The sequence below is a fragment of the Eretmochelys imbricata genome, chromosome 1 (genome assembly GCF_965152235.1).
Source record: "Eretmochelys imbricata isolate rEreImb1 chromosome 1, rEreImb1.hap1, whole genome shotgun sequence".
In the NCBI taxonomy this organism is placed as follows: domain Eukaryota; kingdom Metazoa; phylum Chordata; order Testudines; family Cheloniidae; genus Eretmochelys; species Eretmochelys imbricata.
Genome location: NC_135572.1, coordinates 58,446,863 through 58,469,121, shown reverse-complemented (window position 1 = coordinate 58,469,121; position 22,259 = coordinate 58,446,863). Strand labels below are relative to the sequence as shown.

The 22,259-nt window shown below is 40.8% G+C and overlaps 1 protein-coding gene across 1 annotated transcript in view; it reads right to left on the bottom strand.

Moving 5' to 3' along the window:
• Window positions 1-22,259, bottom strand: part of KPNA3 (karyopherin subunit alpha 3) — a 78,307-nt gene that overhangs the window by 22,457 nt on the left and 33,591 nt on the right. Inside the window, exons 3-9 of the mRNA XM_077811164.1 lie at window positions 11,672-11,761; window positions 11,370-11,399; window positions 11,228-11,280; window positions 11,040-11,135; window positions 6,897-6,982; window positions 1,691-1,777; window positions 1,135-1,304 (exon numbers count right to left, since the gene is read on the bottom strand). Coding sequence (XP_077667290.1) covers window positions 1,135-1,304; window positions 1,691-1,777; window positions 6,897-6,982; window positions 11,040-11,135; window positions 11,228-11,280; window positions 11,370-11,399; window positions 11,672-11,761 — 612 coding nt within the window. The remainder of the gene's footprint in view (window positions 1-1,134; window positions 1,305-1,690; window positions 1,778-6,896; window positions 6,983-11,039; window positions 11,136-11,227; window positions 11,281-11,369; window positions 11,400-11,671; window positions 11,762-22,259) is intronic.

Below are 22,259 nucleotides of genomic sequence, written 5' to 3'. Positions count from 1 at the left end.
GGCACCTGTCCATCACAAAGTAACGTCAGCTGTGTAAAAGCAAGTTACAATAGGACATGTAGAACAGTATGGTTTGAGGATTTATTCATGTATTATACACCTATGTTTCCTAACAAATGGCATTCACTCAAACGTCATAAAAAAATTAAATATTTTGCAGGAATTTTGTACAAATGCAAAATAAAGTTGCAGCAGTGCTATACTTTAAAGGAGAGAGAGAGAGAAGAGAACATTTTCAGGGAAAACAAGCAAACTTAACGGGAAGTTATTAGGATCAAGATAAAATGGGTTTTTTTACATGCATTTGTGCAGAGCCAGAGCAAAGTCACTCTTACAACAATACATAAATTCTTGTTTGGTAAATTCTCACTTTTAAACCAAAGTATTCTGCTTGTACTGTCTCTCAATTCTGAAGTTCCATCGTATTTCATTTTGCACTAAAATGATACTTCAAACTGCTTCAAAGACTATAGACATCAAAATATATTTGTAAACAAAGTAGAGCTTTAAATAGGTTGGTAGTATGATCCACAGTAAAACAGCATCCCTCTTTTTACAATTGGCAGAAACTGTCTTCAAGTCTGCATCCCCCGCCCCACATATATCTGGGCAGTCAATATTTTCAGGTGCTTCCGTTTTAAAATGGGGACATATCACTGACACTATATATTTTTGATAAGTACTCAAAACTTAAATATATATTAAAATGACACATCCACTTACTAATTTACTTACATTTCACATAATTAGAAGTAATTTCATTTGAATAGCTATTTGTATGTACAGAACCATGTTTGTAGTAGTCTCTTGTTTGGTGGAAGTATGAAACTGCAAATTAAACTAACTCTGCAAGTTAACACTTTCTACAGTCTTCACTTTTTAACAGTCTATTTCAACATATTTTCCAAAGACTAATTAGTGAGTATTCACCCTCTCAAATGGTATAATTAGCTTAGTTATAACCTCCAATTAGATTACATAAATAGACCACTTTGATACTTCTATTAATTGGTAATTAATACCAGGCAGTATCATAAAACATGCATTACTCTGTAGCACATACAGCAGCATAAAAAAAATTGTCCTGTAGCCCAAAGATAAGGTTTAAAAATCAGTCCTATCGTAATTATTTACCTCCTGAACTGTCTCCATAGGCGGTGGGGGGTCCTTATTCCTGCAGAGATTTACAATGACCCATGTGACGTTCCGAAGGAAGGTGATGGGAATGGAGGGATTGATGAAGGACAGAAGAGGTTTGACAACTCCCAGTGATATGACATAATCTCTACACTGAGGACCATCACCTACAGAAATGAAAATTGTTTTAAAAAAAATTACATTAAAGATGGAAAACCTTGAAATGTATGCAATGACTTATGTTGGGATACTGATATTCTATGTTTCCTCACCAGAAGTTTAGTACCAAAAGCCGTTGTTTAATACAAATATTTTAGGAGGCATAAAATTGATATTAAAATTTCTTAGGGCAAATGAAGTCACTAACTCTCCAAACTTAATAATTAGTATATACATATGGATTCTTGCCATGTGGAAAATTATATGAAACCAGAGAATACAGAGGAAACATAGTCTCATATGGTAATGCCAATGTTCAAAAGTCAGAATCTAAAATTCTTATGTGTCCCCTGATTTAATTTCAAGTACCTCTGAAAATACAGTTAACACTTACCTATAATATTTCCAAGAGCCCAAACAGCTTGCTCACAAACATTCTGATGTGGTGAGTGAAGCAGTCTCAAAAAGAGGGGTACTGCATCTATAGAATGAAAAGATTCGGCTCTGTTAGTGGAACACAAGAAACTGTACACATTATTTTAGTCTATTACTATTAAACATTTATATAATTCCATAACTTTGCCTGACATTAAGACCTCACAATTTAAGTTAGCACTATACATAAATTCTCAAAAATGTTTCTTTTCAGAAAATAACCAAATGTTACACAATGATCCCTGCACCTAAACTCCCCTCCCCTCCAAAAGGTGGGAGTCAATACATTTAAACAAAATTTTAAGTTAAAGGTACTAAGTCCAGCATCCTGGAAATTGGATCTTCTATTTACCCACAAACCAGGTGCATAACCAGAGCACAAACATAAGCTTCCCATGCTGCCTTGACAATGTGCTTCAAAAACCATGACCTGGAAAAACCACCTCTTTAAGAATTCATATTGGTACTATTCCCCCTGAGGCATCCACTTCGCCTCACACAACCCATTCCTTGAAAGCATGAGGAGTCTCAATGGAAAACTTTTAATTTGCACACTATCATACTTTATCATGTAGTCCCATCAGGCAAACTAAAACTGATTAATAAGCTGGTGAATGAGTTAGTATTTTCTCTTGTGAGTGCTGTAAACATTAAAATACTAAAAGCTAAGAAAATTAAAGTGAGTTTTTAAATAGAAAATTTGCAATATACATTTTTTTAAAATTTTTATTATTAGTGGACACAACAATTATTTTATTATTGATAATTTAACATGAGGTAGTAGTAAACCAAAAAATTTGAACAGCTTAATGAACAAAATCTATGGAAAAATTCCATGTAGTTAAGACGAACTGCAAATGAATTTGTTAAAGTTGCCTCAAGATTAGTAACAGTGCTCAACAGATATGAGGGACATCTAACACACTGACACCTAAAAACTTCACTTCCCTAGGGTGCTGTGACATTCAGTCCTACCTGGATCACCGGGTCCTACTTTAATGGAATATTCTTGCCTGCCTTTCTTTACAATCAATGGCTCAATGAAAGAACTCTGCTGGAACACGGAGCCAGCATGTCTGGATTGGGGAGGATCAAGTAAGTATTTTTTCTTTTGATAGCACAACTTTTGTGTTTTTAGAAGTGGGATGAAATGTTTCACATCTGCCCTCCAACAGAAGGTGAATTTTTGCAAAAATCTGTTTAAGTAATTAAAGAACAAAATTAGAGGGTTTTTTGTTGTTTCTTCCACAAAAAAGTGTAAAGTTTAACTATACTTTATTTTCAATAGAGCTGGAGCAAAAATAGCTGAAGTTTGACACCCGGAATGGAAATAACTCCAAGGTCTACAGACATTACTAGACTTGGAAAAAGACAATTGAAGAAGTAGTAACTGAAAAATCACTGAGCACACACAGTTGGCATCTAAGTCTTGCCCTTTTTGTAAAATCACTGTATATACTCTGTCTAGCCTGACAGCAAACAGCCTGTTGGGGTAATTTGCATGAGAACTATCTCACTGAATAGTATCAAAATCCTTGAAAAAGCTGTTTTAGCATTGAGACATGAGAAAAACTGCAGGTGAAATCCTGGGATTTTATGGTTTCTCTGCAATTTTGACAACACTGCAAATTCTAAACTTGCATTTCTCTTTTCCAAACTGAAGAGTCCCTGTTTTTTTAATCTCTCCTTACATGGAAGCTATTCCATACCCCTTAATCATTTTTGTTGCCCATCTCTGTGCCTGTTCCAGTTCTAATATATATCTTTTTTGAGATGGAGAGACCAGCACTCAAGCAGTATTCAAGGTGTGGGTGTACCATAGATTTATATACTGGCATTATATATTCCATTTTATCTATTCCTTTCCTAATGGTTCTTAACATTGTTAGCTTTTTTTGACTGCTGCTATACATGGAGCAGATGTTCCAGAGAACTAACCCAATGACTCTAAAATCTCTTTCTTGAGTTGTAACAGCTAATTTAGACCCCATTATTTTGTATGCATAGTTGAGATTATGTTTTTCAATGTGTACTACTTTGAATTTATCAGAACTGAATTTATCTGCCATTTTGTTGCCCAGTCACCCAGTTTTGTGAGATCCATTTGTAGCTCTTCAAAGTCAGCTTTATACTTCACTATCTTGACTATATTTGTATCATCTGCAAACTTTGTATCGTCTGCCACATCACTGTTTACCCCTTTTCCAGATCATTTTTGAATATGTTGAACAGCACTGGTCCCAGTACAGATTCCTTACAGGGCACCACTCTCTCCATTGTGAAAACTGACCATTTATCCCTACCCTTTGTTTCTTATCCGTTAACCAGTTACTGATTCCTCTTATCCCATGACTGCTTACTTTGCTTAAGAGAAGTTCATGAGGGAGCTGGTCAAAGGCTTTTTAAAAGTCTAAGTACACTATATCCGCTGGCTCACCCTTGTCACATGTTTGTTGACCCTATCAAAGAAGTCTAATAGATTGGTGAGGCATGCCTTCCTTTTACAAAAGCAGTGCTGACTCTTCCCCAAATTGTGTTAATCTGTATGTCTGATAATTCTGTTCTTTACTATAGTTTCAACCAATTTGCCTGGTTCTGAAGTTAGGCTTACCAGCCTGTAATCGCCAGGATTGCCTCTGGAGCCTTTTTAAAATATTGGTGTCACATCAGCTATTCTCCAGTCATCTGGTAACAGAGGTTGATTTAAATGATAGGTTACATACCCAGTTAGTAGTTCTGCCATTTCATATTTGAGTTCCTTCAGAACTCTGGGGTGAATACCATCTGGTCCTGGTGACTTATTACTGTTTAATTTATCTATTTGTTCCAAAACCTCCTTTATTGATACCTCAATCTGGGAGAGTACCTCAGATTTATCATCCAAAAAGAATGACTCAGGTGTGGTAATCTCCCTCACACCCTCTACAATGAAGACCAATGCAAAGAATTCATTTAGCTTCTCTGCAACAACCTTGTCTTCCTTGAGTGATCCTTTAGCACCTTGATCATCCACTGCCTCCACTGATTGGCAGGCTTCCTGCTTCTGATGTACTTAAATTAGTTTGTCTTTTGCTAGTTGCTCTTCAAATTCTTTTTTTGCCTACCTAAATATACTTTTACACTTGACTTGCCAGAGTTTATGTTCCTTTCCTTTTTTCTCTCATTAATTTAATATTAAAAATTGATCGAGGGATTTATGCAATGTACCTTTTGACTATGAAAAGCAGTTCCTAGTGGAAGGACAAGGGAAAGTTAAAAACACCTTTTCTTTGATACTCTGAATATATTTATTAACTTAAAAAAAAAAAAAAAGACTCCTTGGACTTAATCCCTTTCTACATCTTGTCTGCCACAAGCCTGGCTGGCCTTTCAGCTGCAGCTTGTGGCTAAACCACCACTGTCTGCTGAAAATATCTAATTATGAGACTAATATAGCTACCACCCTCTTACCCTCGCCCCCCACCAAAATGCAAAGAAAGAAATGAACATGGCTGCTGAGACACAAGCTGCAGCTGAAAGGGTAGCTGGGCTCATGGGAGATAGGCAGGGAGGGGAAGCTTACAGTTACCATTTTTACCCCTTCATTCCCCCTTTTCCTCTGGAAGGTACAGGCCAAACTGCAGGAAAGTAATTCAAATCCTTCAGTTCCCATCCCCCTCAACCTCACATTCAGTCACATCTAGTCAGCTATTCCCTCCATATCTTTGCCCCATAAATAAATAAATTCTAGCTCAATTAATCTCTCCACACCAAATTCCCCCCACAAAATGTATTCTCCCACCAAGCAAATTAATGCATCTCTTCTCCTAAACAAAATTAATGCTGTCTTCCAAATTACATTGCATGCATTATCTGCCCCTCTAAAAATCAATAAAATCATCCCTGTTTTCACCTCTTTAAAATAATCAATTATTACAGGTCCCCATCTCTTTTTTTTGCCCCTTTTCTAGTGTTCTCTTCTGATTGCCAGCAGCCTTCAGCCTCCTAGCTCCTTCTGTACCTAGGCTAGAGCAAAATAAAAGCACAGCCTCTTTCCTTCTACAACAGCAGCAAGGCACCCTTTGTTCCCTCACTCTCTATCCCCCTTAAAAGAGCAGCACCTCAGAGGCAGTTTTGCTTCTTATTCCCCCTCTCTTCCTGTGGAAACAGCAGAAGCTCCAGACATTGCACTTTTCATTCTCATTTTCTCTCCTGAAACTAAATATAGCTATTGACACCTGAGTCACTTTCCCTTCCCCTCGCATTAAAAGTACAGTAGACACCAGGACTGATGCTACCCTTGCATTTTCCCTGCCAGGTATTAGCTGAGCAGGAAATCCAACCAGATTTTGGGAGAGGACATGTTCCCCTCATGCCTCTCAGTGGTCAGGTACATGAAACCATTTATTAGGCTGTGTCATATGTACAGATTTCCTATTCTTATTACTCTGCTTAAATACACAACTTCATATATCACTGCTTATGACATAACACATAAGGATGTCATGATGAGCACAAGAATTCTAGATAATAGCAGCTTTAACATGAGCACAGGTTCAGTTTGAAATCTTCAACAATTACATTTCCTGACTAACTTCAACTGTGCAACCACGACACAGCTATCCGTATTTAAAAGCATTTTTAAAACTATAACATTTATAGCATCTTTTAAAGTAGGAATAATTATTTATTAAGCCTTCTGGTTCTAGTTCTGTGGAGAGTAACAGCACTCAATTTCAGGAAATATCTTTTAAGAGTGACAAAGAATTAACAGTTTCTGTGATGTTCATAAGATGACTCTTCAACCTTCCATACTCAGGCCTCAATTTCCTAATCACAGAATATCTGAGTTGGAAGGGACCTCAGGAGGTCATCTAGTCTAACTCCCTGCTCAAAGCAGGACCAATACCCAATTTTTGCCCCAGATCCCTAAATGGCCCCCTCAAGGATTGAACTCACAAGCAGGCCAATGCTCAAACCACTGAGCTATCCCTCCCCCCCAGTAATACTAATCCTTGTTGGGAAATACCTTAAGGGTTACAAGCAAAAGCATGACTATTATTTCTAGCACTTTTCTACTAATTTCTTTTTCATGGTTTTAATATAAAATTCCAAATTGAAGACACTTTTCACCTTTACCCAGCAACATCCACATATCCCAAAAATGAGCAACTTTTAGCACTTACTTGACTGTACCACAGCTTGGGTCTGTGCAGAAGTGCCCGATGCTATGTTAGTCAGTGCCCATGCAGCTTCAAATTGTAATGAAGGACTGTAAAAAAACAAAACAAACAAACAAAATTAAGTCTAGCAGTAATTTGAAATGTGCTTGTTAGGCTATTATATGGTTGCCCTCTACTGCTATTAGCTGTGTATGTGTATATATATAAAGTGCAGAATTTAACACTGTGCTTTGTAGTTAAAAAAAACCAAATGACTAGTCATTTCAGAAGTCTTGAGAAGTTTAAAGGAACAACAAAAAATCTACACAAGACTTTTTTAAATACTAGTAGTTGGGTTTTTTTGGGTGGGTCTAGTAAGCATCCAGAGGCCAGAATGGGGGGGGAAAAAAGTATACTTCCCAAAGCCTCATCTACTACCTACCACTGCTGAAAACAAGCCAATTGAGTCTGTCCTCCCCACCCCCCACAACTGAGGCACCTCCCCATATCTGACAGATCCACACACACTGCAGAGCCCACCACACACACAGCTGATACAAATACCCCTTCCCCTAAGCTTTGGGAGGGAGGAGAGACCAGCACTAGGTGATCTCTGTCCCCATCTGAGGCCTGGGGGGAAGGTAACATCACTGGGGGATCTTCACTGGGTGGGAAGTGGAAGGGCAGGAGCTGCTATTCCTCAGCCTGCTCCGACTTTGCATGCTCTAACCCCATGCATTCCAGTGAAGTGGAAGGGAGCACTAGTTGTTCCACATGCTATGGGACCAGCTGTTAATCACATGAAGCAGCTATGATTGGCCTGTGGAGCTGACAGAGGTCGGATAAGAGGGTGACAAGCATGCAGAAGTATGGGACTGTATTTGCCGTTTCCAAAACCTGCAGGCATTTGTCTTACATATCTTTAAGATCTGCAACACTCCTCCCCACCACACATGCTATACTTATTGTATTGATCACCATGTTTCTAGCCAGGGATTCCATCCCTGCCATGTCACTCCTTAATTAGTTGGAGAAGTCCATTATCTTTCCCCAAGGGATGAGTGTGCTGCCTCTGCAATTCTTGTAGCCCATGTCAGGGCCCAGGGAGCAAATACCAGAAAAATAACCAAACTTCTTCAAATCCCTCCTGCCCTTGTTGAAATCACTACATAAATTCAGTCCGAAGTTGTTAGGTTGGGGGGAGAGTTAGGCTCAAAAACAAGAGTTTGTACACAGTTAAAGTAGATACTGACAATACAGGGGAGAAAATTAACTGTCATGTAACATCTTAAATGATCATACAGACCATTTCAGGTTTTAACTTGCAACTGAAGTCTTTTAGGGCTGGTCAGCTCAATGTGTTTGTCCTGTAGAGTAGCGTGAGGAAACAGAAGCAGGCTGCTCTCAGAACACCCATTATGGAATGCCCATAATCTCTCTGTGCAACAGAGTGAATGTTTGAAAGCAAGATGCAAGGGTCCTTGGTTTTGCCACATTTTCAGTGGGGATTGTGGGGTTTAGTTTGCTTTTTTCTATAAGTGGTAGAAAAAACATTGGTTGCATTGGCTAACACGGTGTTGGTAATTTCACTGTAAAATACTGTAAGTTATCTAGAACAGCAGTTCTCAAACTGGGGTCCGCAGACCCCTGGGGGTCCACAAGGGTACTCCAGGGGGTTTGTGAGTCCTGTCCAGCTCCAAGGGGGTCCGTGAGTCACGTCCACGGCCACTGTCCCCACTGATCAACTCCTCACCCTCCCTCCCAGTGCCTCCCGCATGCCAAGGAACAGTTGTTCAGCGGTGTGCAAAAGGCGCTGGGAGGGGGGTGGGAGGAGCTGAGATGGGGTGCGCTCAGGGAAGGGCAGAAAGAGGTGGGGAAGAGGAGGGGTAAGGGCAGGAAGAGGTGGGGTGGGGGTGAGGCCTTGGGGAAAGGCATGGAGTGGGGCCAGGGCCTGGGACTGAGCAAGGGTTGAGCACCCCTGGGGAAAATTAGAACCCGACTTGGGGATCCATGAAAAATTTTAGATCAAAATGAGGGTCCTTGGGTTGCTAAAGTTTGAGAGCTGCTGATCTAGAAGGTATTAGATATATATTATATTCATTTTTTACATTTGCATATTTCTTATTTTCAAAAAGAAGAAATCTGAAAGGAAGAAAAATAAACATAGCACAGTTTCAGCTTTGACTTATTTTTAGAAATAATCATCTCTAGATGGACTACTTTGGATGGCCTAACATAAACACCTCATTTATGATCACTAAATTATAGAATAACTGGACCAAACAGATGGTCTGGTCATATAAAGCACAGTCCTGGCAACTATGTGAGTGAGTGAGTGAGAGAGAGAGAGAGAGAGCAAGCGAACGCGCACACCTACAACGGACCCCATTTGTTGGGATTAATGAAAGGACGAAAGTTGCAGAATAAATTTGTCACAGGAGCACTGCAGTGTAAAAGCATCACAGAACTGGTCTGTCCCATATCACTGATTGCCAGTAAAATGCCATCACACTTCCACCAACAAGATCAGGGGAATATAAATAAAGCCTGTTAAAGAAGCTCTGTGGATCAATTAGGAATATGAGTGTATATAGAGTGTATGTATTTATTTTCCCTGAGACCACACATGTTGCATCTGACATGTGTCTAGCCAAATACACAGTAATAGTTTGGTAAAGAGTTGTGTGTAGACTGTGGTTAAAGGGAGTGATGGAGGGCTAGCATTTATACAAGGGGGCAGAATTAAGGTTGCAGAGCATGGTATGGTAGTTCTGATAATAGTAAGATGTGTGCCTGTGGGTGCAGGAGTACAGAGTATGTATTATTAGATGACTTAACTTTTCATTTCCTTGCTTTCACTGATTTGTTTCAGGTATGTTGCACAGGTAGTAACCCTAACTGCTTCTTGGAGTTTTTTGTGAAATAGCTTCCTAGATACGTTCATTCTTAATTGGAGGTGATGTAGGAAAAGAATGGGTATTGTGGACACAAAAAGAGCATCTGCTAACAGATAATAGCTGTGCATAATCGCTTCTGTTGTAAGAGAAAGTGACAGTAAATCATGGCTTCTGGTGGAGGTTTTACGTGCACCCAACCTCCATCAATCAGGCTTCTGTGCACTCAGTTCCCTATTCTCCCCATCAGTCAGGTCTGTATGTACAGTGCATAAACTTTCAATTATAACACGAAGAGCAGCTAAAAATGATCCTAACTCCAACTTAATTTTTTAACTACCTGCTGCATCAGATCTATATCCCTACTCAAATTTTGTAGACAATATTTAAAAAGGTATGGATCACAATAAGAGAACTGCCCAAGAAAAATTTCATCCACAGTCCAATTTCAAAGACTCCCTACTACAAATTTACGAAGAAGCCATATAAAAACTACACTGAAAATTCAAAGGACAAAAATGAACTGTGTGAAATGTCACACCGGTTGGACATCTACTTTTGCAGAAAAATGGGCACTGATAGCCTATTTTATAATGCAACACTAATTATGAAATTGTTACCAGGCATTTCTATAATAGATGGTTTGCTGAGCAAGTCACAAGCAGGGCCTTGTGTATTCTATGATTCTGCAGCTGCAGAACTGAACTCCAAAATCTGTTTGCGTTTAAAAATGTTTCTAATTTATGGTTGCAGAAGTAACCTTGAAAACTCAAAGTGAGTGTAAACAAATGCAGTGATGCCTGCCTGAGAGTGAAGAGAGTCTGAAAAAATAGCTGAGGGTTTATGGACTGCCTCAACTCCCCAATCAGAGCCATGGACTCCATGATTCTGTGATTGTGGAATCTGGCATTTTTCTAAGGTGCAAAGGAATTCACCATATCCCTCTGAACTCTGCCCTGCTGTGACTTGCCTGCAGCTACCTTTTGTTCTCCAGCTTTCCCTATAAAGAGAAGTTAGATAGCAGCACATGCTCCCTGTAGTGTTCAGTGGAGCCAGAGCTGAAGTCCATATTGCAGAAAGAGTGAAGGGAGCCAAAAGTGTAGGCTGGTGAAACAGGCAGCCAGGGGAAGAGTGCAGCAACCAAGATCAATGTTGCTGTGGAATTTCTGCCACAGCATACGTGGGACATGGTCATAAGTTTGCATCTGAAATACTGCTGCCTTTTAATCATAAAACTTGAGGAAAGGTGGAAAAGAAAAAAATGTATACTTACTTATCATCCCTTTCTAGACAGTTGACCAGAATTGGTAAAATTCCAGATTTTATTAAGTCATCAATAGGTGGATTTCTGTCACTCGATAACAGTTTTCTGTAAAATTAAATAAGACAGATGAGTACATAACTTCATTAAGGAAAATTTTTGTCGCAACTGTGTACATGTTGCTTTTTTTTTTTTTTTACCTTGCAGCTTGGACAGCACTCAACTGGATCACAGGATTATCACTTGTGGCATTCTGCAATACACAAATAAAAAATTCAGAAATCCATCAAATGAGACTTAAATTCTGAATTCAAGAAACTGTAGATATTAAGTTTAACATACCTGCAATATAGCTTCTAGTGTTACATTTTGCTTGAAAAGAAAGAGAGATCATTTAGCAACAAATTACTAAAATGACATTTAATGCTGAAACATTGTCGACTAAACATCTGAATGATGGTGAACAGTGCCACCCCACTACTTCACTGGAGTTGTACCTGCTTGGATTTCCCTTTTCTGTCTATCTTCAGGCAATTTCAAAATGAACGTAAGACTCAAACTCAAGGGAATAACAGAACAAACGTCTTCTAGCCACTACCAAAGAAACTAAGTTTTAGAAGCAGATTCAGAATCAAGCAACTTACTGCTTTGAAGTCAGCATCAACATCTGAGTCTTCTAAACTTTCTTCTTGAGGGACATTTCTTTTTTTCAAAAGATGTTCATCTCTTTTGTTCTAAAGATATTAAAGACACTTTAATGCTTATCAATACAGACTAGTCAAACAGAGGTACTTTAAAAATATTTACATAAGATTGTTTACATAAAGAGATTTGGAACTCCAGACTGGTTTTACATTAGGGCAGCTGTAAGTCACTCATTTTGTCTCACGCTAAAATAGATTTAAATCTATATATAAGCATGTATCTTGTGAACCATGACAAAATACTACAATCCATTGCATAAAATAGATAACACCATTCAGTTGAAATGTCAATATTTTACATGGAGTTTATAGCACACATAGCTCTGCCTCAACAGTCACATAAATTGGAAATGAATAATGATGTCCTAGTCAAATAAGACTAAAATTAGTTTGTAAATAAGACTATTACAAGCTGCTCAGATATCCTGATTACATCTATTTTAATCCTAGGTGTAAGCAAACATGCTCCAACACACTGGCACTGACAGACCCTGGTCACTGCAGCATTAACAACAGTTTCTACTCACAAAACAGTACCCTGTAACATAGTGATTTATTTAGTAACTACTCAGAGAGCTTCTCTGACTAAGCAGCATTTTCAATGTTAAAGCATCCACAAAATGTTCACAGTCTGATTAATCAGCTTGCTTACTACATTTTATCATCTAAGTTTTCTATCTTTATATGACGAGGAAAAAACTCAAATAAAGGTTTTGACTATGCCAAAGGAACATGTTTTATCTGTAGTTGAGATTTTTATTCCAAGTTTGTTTATTCACCAGAAAAAAACTCTCTTCCACAGAAAAAACTCTCTCTTCCACATTTTAGACATGGTCTATCTTTTGTTCTGTGCATAGTTTCCTGCAACTGTACTATACTTCCATCTTCATTTTGGGTTAAATATTTAACAAGCAAACTGCACTGTCTTAATTCCAAAAACTTTGATTCCCCATTATGCAAGCAATTAAAGAAAGACAGTTTCTCCCCTCCAAACGATCATGCTATGGTGTCACACTATACCTCAAAAGAGCACCCTGTAACCCCCATATTCATCATTCATATGTCATTGTGATATTTCATACAAAGCATGCCTTGTAAGATACCATATGAAAGGTCATGATGTGCTGAAACCCACTGTTCTGTCAAAATATGCATATCATTAGTGTGTATGAAATTATGAGATTCTGCTGTATGGTTATTGAAATATGTTGTGATTTTGGGAGTCACCCCCAGCTAGTTCTCCAGTGACAACAAAGGAAGTGACCCACACCCAGGTGGGCGTTAAATGACCATTAATCAGCAAGGGAGTTGTAAACAAGAGACATACAATTCTGTACGAGAGTTGCACAAGCATCACACAATGGGGATTGCTCAACTCTGTGAGGCCTTGTCTACACTGGCAAGTTACTGCACAGTAAAACAGCTTTCTGTGGTGTAACTCCCGAGGTGTACACACTGCCAAGCCATTTAGTGTGCAGAAACTCCTCAGCTGCAGCAAAAAAACCACCTTGACGAGTCATAAACCTTAAAGCACAGAGGCTCCAGCGCTATACTGGCAGTGTAAACATATTACAGCGCAGAAAGCAATCAACTGGCCTCTGGAAATATCCCATAATCCCTCAAGTGGCCACTCTGCTTGTTATTTTGAACTTGGCTGCCCTGGAGGCATGCGCCCCTCCCCTTTCAAAGCTCCATTTCTGACAGCCATTGCATGGGGTGCTGATCTACTCTGGGACAGAAAGCAAACTGTTAATGTGGAATGCTCCTACTGTTGAACACAGAGGCAGGTGCAGGAACGCGTGTCTATGTATGTGTATGTGAGAGAGAAAGAGAGATTGCTGTGCAGAGAGCTGGGGACGGAGGCGGGGGCTGTGGTTTCCCCCCTCCTCCTGCCTCAGAACTAGTTGCTTCCTGCAGCTGTCTGAACTTACAAGACAGTACGCTGACACACACCCTGTCCCCCAAAACATAGTCTCTCCCCTCCATACACACACACTCCCTGTTACACACTCTGCCCCCCATACACTTCAGTTGAAAAGCAGCTAACAATGTAGTAGGATGCCCATGGAACAATGGGATTGGGAAACCTGTGTCATGTGACACTGTGCCTGCCCCATGAGGTACTGCAAATCCTTCCCAAAGCACCCTGTGGCCAGTTGCACAGTGGGATAGCTATACACTGCTCTCTTTGCCCTTGCAAGAGCTTCTAATGTGGATGCACTCCACTATCACAAGTAGCAGTGTGGTGATGCAACAGCGGTTTAATAAAAGTGGTACAACTTGTGGTGCAGAAACTTGCCAGTGCAGACATCCCCTGATTTAGCAAGGCCCACCAAGACATGCCTGGGCTAGTATTTTCCAGGCATATGGACTGAGGGTATAAAATGAGACAGTGGCATCATGAGATTACCTTTCTCCTCCCCCATTTATGCTGAAGGAAACAAGAATGCTGGGAAGACAGACACTAGAACTGAGGAGACTGGTCCCAGGCTTAAAGGGAAAGCCTGGGTATTAAGGGCTGTAACCTACCTGCAACATCCAGTGGGGTGAGAAAAACTTCTTGATGCAAATACTGCTTAGTCTAATAAGGTTTAGGATTTAGATTGCATGTTTACTTTTTATTTTCTTTGGTAACTAACTCTGACCTTTCATGCTTACCACTTATAATCTATCTTTCTGTAGTCAAACTTATTTTAATGTTTTATCCTTACCAGTGAGTTTATCAAAAGTACTTCAGAAATCTGTTCTGTTTACAAAGGCTGATTCATGTTCACTTTCCTTTGACAAAGTAGTGACCTAATTAATAAGTTTGCATTGTTCAAAAGACGGTCTTAAGCAGCGCCTGATGGTATATTTCTGGAGTGCAAGGCTGGGGGCTTGGGAGACTTGCTAGTGTTTCCTTGCATATAGTTCATTAGAGGCTTGAAGAGTGTTCATGCAATGTAGCTGGGTCAGCTACTGCATGCCGGTGGCTGAGTGATAACTGCGCCTGGAGGTGTTTGCTGCTTGTCACTAGAGCAAAGCATTGTGAGAGCCAGCCTAGGCTAGGAGATTAAGGGGGAAACAGTAGTCCCACAGTTCGAGGTTGTACCCTGGGGATCCCATCACGGCTATACACACCTTACTGGATATGGTGACTGTTCCCTTATTTATGATGCATAAAGATAGTTCAGGCTTGATTTTATTTAGGTGTTTTCTGTATTTGATTTTTACATTAGAAAAATCATGACATTATTTCCCTTTCTTTGGTTGGAGGACTCTTTAGACAACTCAAGTTGAACACCATCATAAGTTGTACATGAACAGAATAGCTTTCCCACTCTCCAACTGGGATGGGGGAATAACAGTATGTTAAGGCTTTTCCAACCAGGGAACGAAACACAAGCCCCCAAAATGAAAAATCCCTCCTTTATGCATCACAGTGTTTTGGAAAAGGCGTAAGTTTATTTTCCTCTGCAGTTCATGTGACACTACCGTTAGAAAACCCAATTCTATTTCAAGAACCAGGCTAGTTGTGCTTTGGAAAGCATAACCTGTATACATGTCAAACACAAATCAGGAGGCCCAGGACAGTTTTCACAAACATACTAACATGGTTTAATTTCTGCCCAGGCTATAATTCAGGGTTAAAACCCCCAGTCAGGTTTTATCTGCATTACAAGAACCATCCACCTAGCAAAATTGTCTGCCACAGTAACAGGCTCTATAATGACAGAAAATCAAAAGCATGGCGGTTCTTGTAGTGCAGACAGGCTCTGAGTGTTTAAAAGTTTTTTGTGAGGTTTAATTGTGAAAATGTTAAAAATGGGCATTGTGCACACAAGCCATTTTAAGCACAAATGAAAGGACTGAGTCCACATACAGGCTTGTGTCAAACGTTTCTACACTAGGCAAGCAACAAATGCCTATGGTGCTGCTCTTTGGCTGAGTTAGTTTTTGACAAAGTATTTGCTTATATCCTTTTAAACAGATACTAATACCACACTGACTTGGTTTCAGCCTTGGCAATTCTTGAGTTGAGTAAATGTAACTGTCTTTCCTACTGCTTGTGTGAATCACGAACAGCATGAAAGACCTGATTTGGGAAGGCTGTTTCCCCTGCTCCGTGGCAAGGACAGATCGTTTAGGGGATGTGGTAGGTTTCTCAGATGCCCTTTCTCTCTATCCTAAAGAGCTTATTCTTATGCAGGCTCTATGGAGTTGGACAGTTCTAGAATTCTCTCCATAGTCCTTTGTTGCTCCTTCAACTTGCTTCAGACAGGCACTAGAATGGCTAGGAGTTGAAGCCACAGTGTTCTCAGTTTCTGTCTTCACAGGGACCAAAAAAATCAAGCTTGCTGTTGAACTCTGATGTGCTACCATGAGATCACCAGGCCATCTCCCTTTTGCATCCTCAGCATTAGAGAACTGCATTTGAGCTGTGTTGCTAACTCTCACAATTTCATAACTAATAATGAGATTTTGGCTCCTACTGGAGCCAGTCCCATGAAGACTCAAGCAGCTCAGATCTTCATGTGGTTTCCAGCCCTGTGCATGGGGGGGGGGGGGGAGGGGGAGGAAGAGAGAGAGAGAGAGCGCATGATCGAGAGTGAAAGAGAAAAAACAACCTTCTGACTGGCTGCTTTCCCCACTTCCTGGGAAAGAGCAATCCAATCAGGGCTGCAGCCTGAGGCAGACAAGCCATTATGCTACCTCCAAACTCCTCAACTCCTAAAGGAAGAGGGAGCAGCTAACAATATTCTCACAAGAGGGGCAGAAGGAAGAAGCCACAGAAAACTCAGTGCAGCACTGCTCCTCCCCTTGCCTGTGAAAAATGGGTCAGTATTCCCTCTGTTCGTCCCCTCCCCCTCTGTGCAACAGCAGGATTGGAAAGCGAAAGAGGATGAAGAACCCATGGAGCTGTCCTCCCTCAGGCCTGGAAAGAGAGAGAAAAGGGGATGAATAACCTGATGTTGCCCCACGAGACCTAGGAAGAGAGAGAAGAGAACCTAATTGCAACTACCCTCCCAGGCATGGGAGAAGGGGATCAAGAGCCCCTGGCAATGCAAGATGTGCACTGAAGGGCAAGAGCTAGTTGTGTGGCAAATCACAGAATTAATTTTGAGTTTAGGGAAGAAGCTGGAAGAGTTCCTTCCAGGGGGGCCAGAATAATATTATTTTACAAATTTGGGAGGGGTGCAACATTCACACTGGGGCTGAGCAAGGGGAATTAAAAAATGACCCACAAAATAATCTTTGAAAAAGAATTCATGATGGGGGGGGTACGGGGCCTGGCTTGTGATTTTTGAACTTTTGGTTGGTAACACCATGAGCTACTCTTACAAAAAACTTCTCTGCGTTCCAGGAAAGCAAAATACACTCACTGAGGAAGCTGGACTTTAACAAAAATTGAAAACAGCAAGCAAAGATAGGAAAAAGTGGAAGTAGAGGCAGGTATTTGGGGAGGCAGGAGGAGAAGAGAAAGAGAATCAATTCATGCCAGTAATTCTTTTCTGTTTCAGTGACTACAATTCCAGTGACAGTGATCCTTGTCTGTGAAAACTGACACGAAGCAAGGCCTTCCAAGCAAAGCTTAAATTTTGGTGCTAACTGTAGCTCTTTCATAATATTTCCTGTAACTAAACTAAAACTTCCATAGGTGACATCCTGCTGTACTATAAACACATTAATTTAATTTTAGGCCCACCCCCAACCTCTGACCAATGCAACATAAAATGGATTACTCTATACCTCACCCATAAAGACTCATAGGGAAAGCCTTTACTGGCCCTATCTACAGTAGAGAAAGTTTGCAAAAATTCCCTACTGTTGTCAACACTGATACAGCTTCACCTATGGAAACCTACAAGAGAGCAACCACCAGCAGTGTAAACAAGGCCACTGTGACTGAAATGCAGAATGCAGTGTTGTTGTAGCCATGTTGGTCCTAGGATATTAACAGAGACAAGGTAGATGAGGTAATACCTTTTATTGGAATTTTAATTTATATTTTATTAAAAGGCAGAACACAGACGAGAATTCCTATTTCTGTTCACTCAACCATAACTCCATCTCAGGAAGGTCCCCACGTGCATTTAGACTACAAGAAACATAAGCAGTGAAGCTGTAACAGGCTTAACCTCAAGGCAGAGAAGTAGGCTACACTAAGACTCAGCATTCCATACATTTTCTGGCCAACTTCTGCTGTGATTGTCCTTGTTAGAAGATGCAAAGAGTTGAGAAGGACAAACTATAAGGGGCACCACTAGTCGAATCTTTAATTAGTTCTGCTGCCACTTATCATAGACTCTGCAACTGAAACTTAAAAAAAAAAAAAAAAAAAAAAAAGGAAAAGGTTTACATACAGCAATATGGTAAAGAAAATAGCACTACATGCAGCATATGCCTACTTTTCATCCCCATTGTGTGCCTCCAGTTTAAGGCCCCAATATAGCCACAATGCTTTGCTGAATTGGAGGACCTTAAGCAAAAGGCACATGATGGGGATGAAAAGTAGGCATCTGTTCTGAAAACCAGCCCTGAGTTGATTTCAATGGCACTTAAGTATGTATTTTGTTTCAGAACCTATATGCAGGAAAATGTAAAGGAAGTAAGAATTGGGAGACAACTTCAGAATTTTCTTTAGATGGTTATTTCTTTCAGGTTCTTTGATTCAAGAAATTATAAACTAAAATCTGAGAATTCGGAAAACAATATTAAGAACATATTTGTATTAAGTTACCTGGATTTTCCCTTTCAGTAAACAGATTGTTTTATTGCAAATTTGATCTGTCAGATCCTTCAAAATTCAAGCTGTGGATTACTAGGCTTGCATCTGTCTCCTTTATGCCACTCCAGTGACAGGTTTCCTCATCAGGGAATCTCATGATGTTTGGGACTTACCCCGCCAGCTTAGGGCTGGCACAGAGCCCTATGCCACCCTCCCACTCAGCCCCCAGTGTAGCGGTGCTCCCTGGGAAAGAACGGAACATGGCTGCAGTGGAGTGTGCTTTGAATACTCTGGGCTGGTCTCCAAATTCTGGGCCGTAAAGGAGGATACAAAAGTGGCTAAGGCCATATTTCTATCGCTCTCCATGTCTCAGGACCCAACTCAAAACTGGGCTGAAAGTCCCCCCGGTGTTTACACTAATTAGTTTTATTAATTTGGGAATGAGGATTGTATTAAAGTGTTTAAAGAAAACTATATATTTGGAGAAAATTAGATCTAATTTTCTCCAAGTGTTGTCAGAGAAACGTAAGCTAGGAAGATCAGACTAGAAACAGCTAAAGAATTTAGTGAAAATGGACTATCTAAATTTAACGGAAGCAGAGGCATCTATTTTCTAGCCTGCAAAAACAGGACTGGTGATGGTAATCACTTATTTGTAGTAAGCAAAGTAGTTTTAGATGTGAAAAAAAACGGTTACATACCATGCACTAACTGTGGCTCTTCTAGATGTTGTTAGTGTGAATCCCATGCACATGAGATCAGATTATTTTGAACAGCAGTGTACATTGAGACCATGAAAGTGCCCTGTGACACCTCATGGTCCTGTGCAAGGGCATAAAGGAGAAGCACCCAGGATAATCCCTCAGTTTCCTTGCAATTCAGTCCCATGGGAGTGGAGAACTCCTAAAGTGAAGATGGATTGTGAGATCCACAGTGGATTACAACTGTTTGAATAGCCTCAGTTACTGTAGGGTAACCAACCATTGTTCTTCCTTTGAGTATCTGTCAGTTTAGATTCCACTGTTGGGGACAGCACTCTTCCTGGATGGAGGCATGGGGAGTATCAGCTCCATTAGAAGACTGTCATATCACTCCAAACTTGACATCTGCTTTGGTAGCTAAGTCCAAGGCCTAAAGCTTGATAAAAGTCAGTTGGTTACTCCACATTGCCACTCTGCAGATCTTAATTGGTATATTCCTAAAGCAGAACAAGAATATCACCTGAACTCTGGTGGAGTGAGCTTTGATATTCAGTGAAAGAGGTACACCAGTCAATTAGTAACCCAGCAAGATACACTGTGTTATCCACTTAAATATTATTTGTGATCAGATGGCCTGGCCCTCTAAGCAGCCAGAAATAAAATGGGAGACAGAATGCTTTGTTCTGTCAATGTAGTAATGTAACATACTGCTGAAACACCCAGTGTGTGTATGTAACTACTTCTCCCCGACCAAGAGCTGGATTTCAGGAAGAAAACAGGCAAGTTGATGGAATTCCATCAGATTCAGAGACCACCTTGTGATAAACTTGGTGTGAGGTTTAAGCACCACCTTATCCCTATGAAGTGTCGTGAAGGGAGGGTCACAGCCATAAGTGTTCAGCAGTTGCCCTTCCTCCTGGCTAAAACAACCACAGCTAGGAAGAGTCTTCAGAGGAAAAATAAGTTAGGAACACTTTAATAAGTGGGCTTGAAGGGCAGCCCATAAGTCAAGAGGATGATGCTGATGTCCCAGGCAGCTGCAGGTTCTCCGGTGACTAAGCATTTAACACGGCCTTGAGGAAGTTTGATGCCATTAGATGAGAATCCAGAACAACTGTACAGGCAGACGGCAAGCCAAGCTCACTGCAAGATGAATCAGTAGACTGAAGAGGCTGGAACATTACAAAGGCAGCAAGCAGTCAGAGGACTGCAGTACTGAAGCCTGCACAGGGTTCAGGTGCTGCTGACCGGCACCAATCAGCTGCCCTTCCGTTCTGATTAACGAGTTATCTGGTGGTAGTCTTCCTGCACTGTATCAGGATCTCTCGACGTGTCTGGAGCAGTCTATGTCTGGCACTCAACCAACAAACATCCAGGCTGTCAAGTGCCAGGAGTGTATGACAGTCTGGGAGCAGGATCGGCAGTTGAATGGACATCTGCAGCAGGTCTGTCAGCCAAAACTGCCTCAACTAGGACAGAGCCATGAGAAGAACAGTGGCTTTGTTTCTTGATTTTGGAAGTTACCATGAGTACCGGGGGATATAGATGGAAAGGCATAAAGGCATCCAGGACTCTGCTGCAGAAAAAAGGCATCTGGCAATGATCCCCATGCCCTCTATGTAACAAACTGACACTTGGCATTGTCCTGGGTGGCAAACAGGTCTATCATGGGAACCTCTCTACAATGAAATCTAGGTTGTATCATAGAATTTCATAGGGACCACTCATGATTGGCTACGGACTGTGTGCTGAGGATCTCTTCATATTTGTTTGTTGCTGACTTCCACAAGATGAACTACCTGGTTATCCCAGGTCACTAGCACCATGTCCAGAGTTGATGGCCTCCTGACAGTTAGACAGGCGTGTCTCCCCCTGCTTGGTGATGTAGTGCATCACAGAGAGGTTTTCCATCATGATCTACTCTGTAGAATTTTGAACAGGAAGGAAGTCATGCAGACTAGCCTGATGGTCCTGCACTCCAGGACCATGACTTGGAGCCCCAAGTCTTCTCAGGACCAAGTCATTTGCATATGACCATTGTCCATGTGGGCTCTCCAACCACTGAAGTCTTCACAGTGGAGGGTGAGAACTGCACCCCTCCCCACACATTCTTGGGATCCTGTCACTATCATGATTAGGCAGTACTAGTGCAGAAAAAGGATCTGGGGGCTATAGTGAACCACAAATTGAATATGAGACAATGTGATGCCTTTGCAAAAACAGGTTACTATTTTGGGGCATAGTATGTAAGACATGGAAGAGGAGATTACTTACTGTAACTAGGAGGTTCTTGGAGAGATGTGGGCCCTATCTGCACTTGTGGGTGTACATGGATGCCATGTGCCTGAGTCTGGAAGTTTTCTCCAAGCAGTGTCCTTTGACCCACCCACACACACTGTCTCCCCTCATGCTAGCAAACAAGAGTATAAGGGGTAGTGTGAGTTGCAGCCACTTCAGTTCCTCCTCTTACTGCAATGTAATCAAGCCGAAAGCAGACGGAAAAAGAGGGTGGGTAATAGAATACATATAGGGACCATGCATGACTAAGAACCTCCAGTTAGAGTAAATAACCTCCTCTTCTCCTTCAAGTGTATATTCTACACGTGGTTGACTTGGTTGACAGGTAGCTCATCTTGTGGAAGTCAGTGTATGAAATTTTGAAAGAGAAAGTAGTTAAGGACAAAGAGGTAAACTGTAATTGAGATAAAATACAACATGGTTTTACAAAAGATAGATCATGCCAGACCAGCCTGATCTCCTTCTTTGAAAAGATAACTGATTTTTTTTTTTTAATAGACAAAGGAAATGCATATAATGCATGGGACACTAGATGGGTAGAGCTCTGTGTTACTACAGAGAATTATTTTCCAGGTGGCTGGGTCTTGCCCACATGCTCACGGTCTAACTGGTGGCTATATTTGGAGTGAGGAAGGAATTTTCCCCCAAGTCAGATTAGCAAAGACCCTAGGGGAGGGGAGGGTTGGGTTGGGTTGGGTTTGCTTTCCTCTGCAGCATGGGGTCTGGGTCACTTGAAGGTTTCAACTAGTATAAATGGTGGATTCTCTGTAACTTAGTCTTTAAATCATTGTTTGAGGACTTTACTAAGTGACTCAGCGGT